Source organism: Zingiber officinale, chromosome 3B (genome assembly GCF_018446385.1).
Source record: "Zingiber officinale cultivar Zhangliang chromosome 3B, Zo_v1.1, whole genome shotgun sequence".
Taxonomy (NCBI): domain Eukaryota; kingdom Viridiplantae; phylum Streptophyta; class Magnoliopsida; order Zingiberales; family Zingiberaceae; genus Zingiber; species Zingiber officinale.
Window position 1 is genome coordinate 30,268,993 of NC_055991.1, and position 10,559 is coordinate 30,279,551.

Consider the following 10,559-nt stretch of genomic DNA (forward strand, 5'->3'; position numbering starts at 1 on the left):
ATGCTCATTTTGCCCTTTTAGGATATTTTCCATCCTTTTTAGGGTCTTTTCCATTTTATCAAGCCTTGACCTCAAGACTTGATTTTCTATCACTAAGTCCTTAGTTTTTGGTTTTCCATTAAATTTATGAGGATTTTTATTTCTAGGCTTGTAGCTAAGGTCCTTAGTGTGATTGCCTAGATTTTTATCTACCTTCCTAATCCTAGGTGTGGTAGTTTTAGCATGGTAAGCTACATTATTTTCCTTAATTTTACCATGCTCTCTATTCTTATGGTAAATAACATTAAAATGATATAAGTTAGAACTAGCATGCTTTTTACCATAATGTAAAGGGATAGGCTCAATAAAAGTTACATTCCTTTTTACCTTAGAGGCTCCCCCTTGACTTGAGCTTCCTCCTTGAGCCTTGACCATCTTCTTCCCCTTAGGGCATTGACTCCGGTAATGCCCCTTTTGATTGCAAGAGAAGCACACAATGTGCTCCTTGCTCTTCTTTGTTCCGGGGATGGTCTCCTTTGGCTTCTCCTTGCCCTTAGGTGCCACTTGGCCCTTCTTCTTGGCCAATTTAGGGCACTTGCTTTTGTAGTGCCCATGTTCCCTACATTCAAAACATATAATATGATTCTTATTATTAATTGAACTATTTATACTTTCTTGTGTAGGGGTGGCACTTGCTCCTCCATTTGATATGAATGTAGAGGCTTCCTCTTGATCCGAAATCGATTTCCCTCCAATTGATTTATCTTGACTTGTGGAGGTGGAAGCTTCTTCATCCTCTTCTTCTCTTGACCCGGATGTGGAGGATTCTCCTTCTTCTTGATCCGGTGTCACCAAGAATTGCTCCCCCTCAATCCTAGAGGTGGAGGCTTCACCTTCTTCTTCATCCTCTTGTACATGAAACAAGGAATATGCTCCTTCCTTGCTCTTTTTATCCCTTGAGAATGAAGCTTCTTGGATTTCCTCTTCTTCGGAAGTTGAGCATCTCTCAACTTCGGAGTCCTCCTCTTGATCTTGCTCCAATGAGTCACCCTCTTTGGATTCTTCTTGGTTAGGTACAGTGGAGGGGATCTCATGAGCCTTTTCCAATTTGCTCCATAGCTCTTTGGCATCTTCAACTTCTCCAATTTTCTCCAAGATGTTGCTCGGCAATAGATTGACCAAAAGCTTGGTCACTTTGTCATTGGCCTCACATCTTTGGATTTGTTCTTGGCTCCATTTGCTCCTTTTGAGAACTTTGCCCTTTGAATTCCTTGGAGCCTTAAAACCTTCCATTAGAGCAAACCATTGCTCTATCTCCATCATCAAGAAATTTTCAATTCTTGATCTCCAAGAATCGAAGCTTGTGGATGTGTATGGTGGAGCCACCCTTGTATCAAATCCAAGTCCATCTTGGAATTGCATCTTGAAGTTGAGCTTCTTGAATTCTTTGACTTTGATGAATTTGCTCCAACTTCTTCACCCTCTAGCTTTGCTTGTTATGTTTGCCCCTTCCGGCGGTGATTCCGGTGAAGAGCAACCTTGCTCTGATACCACTTGTTAGGACCGTGACTAGCGTCGCGTTTGCTCGTCGTGCTTCGTTGCTTGTTTCTTCAAAGTGATGCGCAGCGGAATACAAAGAAACAAACTACAACAATGCTAACAATAGGATTTTACTTGGTATCCACCTCACAAGAGGTGACTAGTCCAAGGATCCACGCACACACACACACCTCCACTAATAAACACTCCTTTTCGGTAACTACCGAAGGCGGAGAAGCCCTACAAGACTCTCAATACAAGTAGAAGAAAGAGTAGTAAAGAATAAGCAAAAGCTTACAAGAGATGCAGTAAAAACCCTAGCTTCTTCTTCTTCTCGTTGCAACTCGCCTCTTGACTTGGATGAACCTCCAAGAACCTTCAAGAACTGGGCGGTGAGGAGCTTAGAGAGTCCTGGGGAGCCGTGATGAATCTGGAATGAATCGGTGAAGATCTGCCGAAGGAACGCCTGCGGCTTAAATCGACGCTAACGGTCAAATCCATCGATTGGAATGCTCCCAATCGATCGGGAGGCTTGGATCGATCCACGGATCGATCCAGCGCCTATCGGGAAACTCTCGATCGATCCACGGATCGATCCAACACTTATCGCCGAAGAAGCGGCGTCCCAATCGATCCACCGATCGATTGACCTCGAATCGATCCACCGATCGATCCGAGGGTTCTGTCAGGGACTCACCGGATCGATCGGTGGATCGATCCAGATCTTCCGATCGATCCACCGATCGATCCAGATCACCGGATCGATCCACGATCAATCCAAACCTCGCCGGATCAATCGGTCGATCAATCCGATCTTGGTTTTTGCCCAAAACCAAGCCCAAAGCCCCCTAAACCAACATCTAGTCAACCATGACTTGTTGGTACATAAGACCTAGCATCCGGTCACCCTTGACCAGCTAGGACTCTCTTACCAAGTGTCTGGTCAATCCCTTTGACCCACTTGAACTTTTCTCTTCTTCGTGCCAAGTATCCGGTCAATCCCTTTGACCTACTTGGACTCTCACCAGATGTCTGGTCAACCTTGACCCATCTGGATTTCTCTTGCCTGACTTCACTCACCAGGACTTTCCCAATTGCCTAGCTTCACTCACTAGGTCTTTCACCTGGCTTCACTCACCAGGATTTTTCTCCTGCCTAGCTTCACTCACTAGGTCTTTCACCTGGCTTCACTCACCAGGATTTTTCTCCTGCCTAACATCCCAGTTAGGACTTCCCAGTCAAGTATCCGGTCATCCTTGACCTACTTGACTCTTCTTCAATCAACCTTGCATTGTCAAACATCGAAATCCAAACCAAGACTCAAGCTTGGTCAACCAGGTCAACCTTGACCTGAGGAATGTTGCACCAACAAGAATAACTTAATTAATTTTTAGCTTTGAAAATAATTGTTTTGTCAAATACTTAGCTTTTAAAAGAAGTTGATAAGAACTTAGCTTTAATACTTAGCTTTATAAAGGTTTTGAAAAAGACTTAGTTCAAAGTACTCAGCTTAAAAAGAGCTTTGATTAAAGTTTAGTTTAAAAAATTTGATAAAAACTAAGTTAAGTACTTAGCAAAAAATTGATAAAATAAAAATAATTTTGCTTGAACACTTAGCTTTTAAAAAATAATTTTGTTTAAACACTTAGCTTAAAAATAATTTTGCTTAAACACTAGCTTTTAAAAAATAATTTTGCTTAAACACTTAGCTTAAAAATAATTTTTGTTTAAACACAAAGAAAAAACACTGAATTTCTTTTTCAAAAATGAAGTTAAAAATATTTTAACTTTCAAATATATCTAACTTCACTCTCCCTAGATTAATACAAAAAAACTTTTTAAGTTTTAAAGTTCTAAAGTCCAAGCATGAGTAACAATTTATTTTCAAGCACAAACATCTACTTTTAAACAAATGTCTAACCGTTAGCTACTAGCTGTTTATCATGAGGTAGTAACTTTCACTTGGTTAGTCAAATTAAGTAAGTGTTCCAGTTAGTTTGACTAAGCATGGATAACTTAATTTGATTAATTTGAATTTCATATTTATTGTTCAGACTTATGTTGATGCACAGTCATAAGTAGTATGAAGACCAGGCAATACCCTATGCATCTCACACAATTCTAAGTGTTTTCCATACATAAGCAAGATAATACTAGTGTGCTTATGAGATGCTCTGGCTGAGTCCTAGGGGAACATGCTTTCTAGGGGGTAAATACCTAGGTTAAGTCCAAATTTTTGAAAGACTAATAAACTTGGGATTTTGAAAATATTTTTCCTAGGAGTTTAAAACTAAGCTATTTTTTAAAAAAATAATAAAGAGGAGTATTTTCAAAAATCAGCTCTATTCTATTAAGCATATTCCTATTTATCTTTTAAGTGCACTGAACTCAAGTTCAGGTAAGGATTTTATGAAAATGTCAGTCAGATTTGACTTGGACTCAATATAGTTAAGTACAATGTTATCCTTAACTACATGATCTCTTACAAAATGATGTTTTACTTTTATGTGTTTAGTCCTTGAGTGTTGGATAAGATTTTTGATTAAGTTAATAACATTTACATTATCAATTAAATTTTTTTTATATATATTTTAATTTATAGTCTTTTTTTTAAGATATGCATGCATCATCCATCCAAAAAAAATAGTCAAAATATTTTGGATATGTACAAAAATAATTTTCGTACCCATCCATTAAAATGAAAGGCTGAAGTTAGACCAATCTAGAGATCCTTTTAATAATCGATTTATCTATTAAAATGAAGGACTGAAAAAAGAAGTCGTCCCTCATCAAAATTATACTCTCAATTATTGCTTTTGCTGCTTCTTTCCCCTCAATTATTGTTTCTTCTTATCCCTCTCCTCCAGCCACATCCACAGCAAACCAAAAACTTGTGCATCGTTCCTACTCGCAGCTGGCATAGCTATGGAACCAGCTTTGTTGACTGCTGTGTCTCTCTTCATGGGTCCGTGGGTGGCTGATCTCAACAAGAAACTCAAAGAAGTAGTTGGTATTGAAGGGAGGATGGCGAAGCTCAGGGAGTTGTCAACAATTATCGACGCGGTGATCCAAGATGTTGAGGCCTGCTCTGTGAGGGATGCCACTGCGAAGGACTTGCTAAGGAAGCTCAAATACTTGGCCTACGACCTGGAGGATGTTGTGGATTACTACGACACCGAAACTTTGCGGAAGCAAAGATCAAAAGCATATTCCAGGCCAGTGCGCGATTTCTTCTCTTCTAATAATAATCAACTTGTATTTAAGAGTAAGATAAGTGGCATGATAAAAGCAGTAACTGAGAATCTAGATTCTATTTTGCTGCAAAGGTCAATTCTTCTTAATTTGCCACAAGGCACTGTCCGGATGTCACCAATTGCCTACAGAGAGATCCACTCGCACAATAGCTTGGCTGTTATAGGGAGAGACACAGAGAAGGAGATGATTATCAAGATGTTAACAGATGAGGAAGGAAGCAGCAATGGTACAATGAAGGTCATCGCCATCGTTGGGATGGGTGGCCTGGGGAAGACTACACTTGCTCGTCATGTTTTCAAAGATGAGAGGGTGAAAACTCATTTTGGAGAGCTTAACATGTACTGGAAAGTTGTTGGAGAAGAATTTGATCCTACAAAGATAATGAAATCTATTTTTGAACTGGCTACTGGTGCACCGGTCAACATCTCAGAACCAGAGTTAGTGAAGAGGGAATTAGAAAAGGCCTTATTAGAGAAGAGATTTCTGCTCGTGTTGGATGATGTATGGAATGAAGATAAATCACAGTGGACGGCACTGGAAGCCGCCTTAACATGTGGGGCAAGAGGAAGTAAAGTTTTAGTGACTACCCGTAGTCGAGAGGTCTCTTCGATCATGGGCTCATTCAATACCCACCAAATACAGCAGTTGTCCCGGGATGATTGTTTGTCCTTGTTTCGGCGATTTGCTTTTGGAGACGAAGAACCAAATAAGAACTTGATGAAAATCGGTGAAAAGATTGTTGAGAAATGTGGCGGTGTGCCCTTGGCTGCCGTATCTCTTGGCAGCACGCTCCATAGCATTCGAGATGAAACTTATTGGTCCTCTGTATTGAACAGTGAAATATGGCAGCTTGGTGATGAGGGCGAGAAATTCTTAGCTGTGCTCAAGTTGAGCTACGACGCTCTCCCTCCACGCTCAAAGAAGTGCTTTGCATTTGCCTCCCTATTCCCAAAGAACCGTATGATGAGCAAAGATGAGTTGATTCAGTTGTGGACAGCAAATGGTTTCGCATCTTCAGAAGGGAATTTTGATGCTGAAACAGTTGGCAACCGCATCTTTGATGATCTAGTACTGAGGGCATTCTTTCTCTTGGCACCTTCCAAAGAGTGCGATGAGTGCACAATGCATGATTTGATGCATGAGTTGGGACGATCAGTAGCTGAAGATGAATATCACAATCGCAATGATTATAAGAAAAAAGAGAATATAAAGATAACGGACCATTTATTCAAAAAGCCGTTGTACTTGCGCACCCTATTATTGAGAAATTGTTTTCCATTTGGGAAATTCCAGCTGCTTCAGCTCGTCTTCTCAAAATTAAAATTCTTGCGGGCGTTAGATTTGAGCAAAAATGGCTTCACAGAGGTGCCAACATCAGTTGGAAATTTGATACATTTGAGGTACCTCAACTTGTCTGATAATTGCATTAAATTTCTACCTGACGCCATTACTCTTCTCCAGAATTTGCAATATCTCAATTTCACTAAGAATCCCCTTGAAGAGTTACCAAAAAAATTAAGGAATATGCAAAGCCTTCGGTATCTGGATTTCGATCTTTACAAATTGACTCACATGCCCCTTGGATTGTCACGACTGACTAGTCTTCGAAGTTTATCATGCTTTGTTAGTGATGATAATATAACTGGCTCATGTTCAATTACCGAACTTGAGGATTTGAAGCTTCATGGAAAAATGAAAATCAAATTTTCTGGGAATTTCAGTAATTATTCTTGTGGTGGAAGAAAAATTTTGAAGAATAAAGATTTTAATGAATTATCCTTATCCTTTAATTATTCGGTCACTAATGACATGAGCATGCTGGATGATCTTTGCCCCAACACGAGTTTAAAGAAGTTGCAGATATCCAAATATGGGAGCCAACAATTTCCAACATGGTTCATGAAGTCACAGTTACCAAATTTGGTTGAAGTAATTCTCGAAGATTGCAAAATTTGTGAGCATATTCCTCATTTTGGAAATCTCCAATTTCTTAGAAAGCTTGTCCTAGATGATATAGGTGGCGTGAAACACTTGGGTGCCGAGTTCCATGGGCACGGCGGCTTTCCTTCCCTCCAAAAACTCGAGTTGCTTTCGATGTTTGATTTAGAGGAATGGTCAGAGTCTGATAGTGTCGATGAGTTGTTCCCTCTATTGAACAAACTGCAGATTGACGATTGCCCTAAATTGGAAACCGTGCCAAGGCTTCCAAGAATCAAACAACTTGCACTATTTAATTGTAGCAAGAGCCTGATGTCAGGTGTTGGAAGAATGACTTCTCTTTCTCATCTCATACTGGAGGGCATGAAGGACATGACATATCTCCCAAGTGGCTGCTTAAGAAACCTCACATCCTTGATGACATTGGAAATTCGAGGGTGCAATGAACTCCAATTTCTTCCTTGGGATGAGATGCAGCTCCTACCAAAGCTTCACTCATTGTCCATCAAGAAATGTGACAATCTGTGTCTTAAAAATCATGACAGTGACACATTACAGCTAGATATGCTTGTACAAATCCTGAATTCAGTGCATGAATTCGACATTCAGATCCGTGGCAAGAATGTGAATTCATCATTTTTCTCACAAAATAATGTCCAAAGTCATCAAGGCATCATTAAGTATTTGTTGTTGTGATGAATTGGAATCCTTGATGACGGCAACACCATCAACCAGTGTGCTAGAAGATCTATTCATATATGATATCCCCAATCTAACGACCTTACCTGAATGGCTACAACATCTCAGATCACATTGTAAGCTATCGATCAAAAACTGCCCCCAATTAGAATATGATATTCCAAGGGGTTTACTGGACCTCCGTTAGCTGAAATTTTTGCTCATTGATGAGCGTTGCTTGCAACTGGAAAGAAGATGCGGAGACCGGAGAAGATTGGCCGAACATTTCTTTTGTGCCCACCTATCCATATTCAAGAGGTACGTCTGAAAATAGTTAATTGAAAATTCAAAATTCGACAAACAAAATAATTATTCCTTTTACTCAACCTTAAGTAATTACTAGCCATCGCGCGCCTAAATTGCGTGTGTAATATAAAAGTTCAGATCCTCTGTCATACTTTTTTCATATCCATGTGCCCCACCCGTCACCCCAACTCATCATCAGTGGCCTTCGGCCACCACCCCAATTAGCATTATAACCCTTAGGAAGGTGAAGCCAGGGGGGTCTAAAAATCAATTTTAGATTTCACAAAATCAATTGAGAGTTAGTTATTAAAGATTTGTTATTTAAAAAAAAATAATCGACAATTAATACAAACTAAATGTAGAAAAAAAATGTTTCTCATTTTCATGAATAACATGGAGAATGTATAATTCAATTTCATTCTCCTCATATTTCTTAACCAAAGAATAATTATTTATTAGTAGCTGAGAAATAATTTTACATCACTTGAGTTGTATGTATGATATTATGATTTTATCCCATCATTTAGTTTGGTAGACGTTTCATTGCATTAATGTAATTATTGAATTTTTGTTGTTGTGTGATCAAATGCACATACTAATTAATTTGCTAATATAATTTAATTATCGCCATTGTAGCCCATATATAGTGATCAAGAAATCTCAAATCTGTGGACCATTTGATAGGTTCTTCAGAGTCGATCCCACAAGATCGAGAGGTAAGATATAAATAATTTGCTTCTTTTTTTTTATCTACAATATGATTATTTATCTATTTATTTAAAAAATAAAGGAGTGTTCAGACATAATTAAAATTGACAGCGAGGAAGCAGACCAATTCGTTCTACGCACTCTTGGACCGGTTGTTACTTGTTAGGGGTTTTGCTAAATATTTCTTTTAAATTGACTTTGTGCATAATTAGAATTGTTATAAACAAAAGATATGTGATTAGCTGTGGAATTATTTTTAAAATAAAATCATTGTTAAACTTTTCACTACTCTTATTGCCTCTTGTGATTATCAGCAGCCATTAACCGATTTGATTGAATTGATGAACTCAATTGGCTTGACTCTCTCCCATCAACTGCATCTCCTTCATTTGTACTGGGAAAGGGAGCGAGCTTTAAACCATCGTTGACGGTGCTTTTTTGCTGCAACAATATCGAGCATTTATTTGTGTGGTGATTAATGCACTCTTCTTCTTTTCCTCACAAAAGTGAATGACTTTAGTTTACTTTCTGAAGCAAAGACAGGCGTTTCAGCAAACACATTGAAAAGAAACCAAAAAAATGTCAATATGCATTCACTCTTTTCGTTACAGTCTGAGTTAGAACTGCAAGCAGTAGCCAAGAACTGTAGGTCTGTGGGAATTTTCTTGAAATACTTTCTTTTTCTTTATTGTTCTTCTCATGCTCTCTTTGTAACCTGACCAAATGTAGTGATAGCATAAGAAGCAACGAGCTTCCAAATTTTGTGCGAGCCTAAATAAGAACAATATACCGTGGGCACCTACTAACTACCTTGACCAGAAATTTAAAAAACAAAAAACAAAAACAAAACTCTATTGGGAGAAAAATTGTTGAGAAACTTGGATAAAGACCCATTTTTTTAATAAATTCATAATTTAATTTGCTATAATTTTTTTATCATATTTTGTTAGGAAGCAAATTTAAAATATTTATTCTTATGGAATTTTGATTACCTAATAATCCTTCATATCCTTCATATTTTTTTCATTCTCTTAAACATATTTATTATTTATTTAATTTTAAAAAATTCAAACTCTTAAAAATGAGCAAAAGAATTTTTACATATATATTAGAAATCAAAGCAATTGATGTTGAACTAGTTGGATGAGTAAATTGAGCTGAAGTAAATGACTGTATCTACTATGGGTATCCATACCGATATTTTTATCCAAAATATATAATTTAAAATAAAAAAATTACTTTATTAAATTCAAATATTCACTTTTCACTATATCATATATCAACTTCCTTATTTTTTTTTCCCTCCTCTATAATATTTAGAGAATAGAATCTTTTTTTAAAATTTAAAAAAATATTATTCATAAATGTAAAATTTTAAAAATAAATAAAATAACTGATAAAATTTTTTTTTAATTACCCTATCTAAAATTTAAAATAAAATCTTTAAATATAATAATTGATGTGAATGTTGTAATTGAGCAAAACAATTTGACAAGTCAATAGAACTTCTCTCACTTGAGCCATCCATTCGAAGAGTCAGTTGAGCCAATCCATCTGGAGAACACTGATTGAGCTATTTAGATTAGTTAGATCGAGCTTGAGCAATTATTTAAAAAAAATCTAAAAAATATGGTAAATTATGTTCAATAAAATTAGAGAACAAGAAACAGAATAAAGAATTATCATAACGAAAAAACATACGGTAAAATTGTCACTAATATTATGCAGCACCTCAAGTAAACCATAGAAAACGAAGAAGAAAAAAACATTGAATTCATCATCCTTTTTGCCCTCCGTTGCATCAAAAGTTGTTTCAATTGTGCATGGATTGGGACCAGTAGTCAGTTTGCAAAATCGCGATCCGGATCGTAGGATCGTACGATCCTACGATCCTAAGACCCAAAATCGATCCAGGATTGTGCAGAATCGAGTTTCGCAGCAGGATCGGTAGAATCGGTAGGATCGAAACAAGATCAGTAGGATCGTAACAGGATCGGAGCAGAATCGGAGCAGGATCGGTGGAAGCTTTGAGAGGTCATAACTTTTGACTCGGATTGAACCACGGGGCCTATAATATATAAATTCAAAGCTCGTTCAGAGATCTTTAATAAATTTCAAAGTTTATCTTTAACCACCCTATTTCAAACCCAAAAAAT

At 37.4% G+C, this 10,559-nt stretch overlaps 1 protein-coding gene across 5 annotated transcripts; it reads left to right on the forward strand.

Moving 5' to 3' along the window:
- Nucleotides 1–4,302: 4,302 nt before the first annotated feature.
- LOC122056286 (putative disease resistance protein RGA4) lies at nt 4,303–9,162 on the forward strand. Of its 5 annotated transcripts, none has more exons than XM_042618174.1 (3): nt 4,303–7,707; nt 8,332–8,411; nt 8,718–9,162. In XM_042618174.1, exon 1 carries the CDS (start codon nt 4,444–4,446, stop codon nt 7,405–7,407), a length of 2,964 nt encoding a protein of 987 aa, XP_042474108.1. In that variant the 5' UTR covers nt 4,303–4,443; the 3' UTR covers nt 7,408–7,707; nt 8,332–8,411; nt 8,718–9,162. The 5 variants fall into 5 exon arrangements, with proteins under 5 accessions (XP_042474108.1, XP_042474104.1, XP_042474107.1 ...); XM_042618170.1 differs by having other exon boundaries at nt 8,721–9,162; XM_042618173.1 differs by lacking the exon at nt 8,718–9,162 and adding an exon at nt 8,486–8,691.
- Nucleotides 9,163–10,559: the final 1,397 nt, after the last annotated feature.

Coding starts and splice junctions, on each gene's coding strand:
- LOC122056286 (XM_042618168.1), top strand. CDS start 4,444: ATGGAACCAGCTTTGTTGACTGCTGTGTCTCTCTTCATGGGTCCGTGG.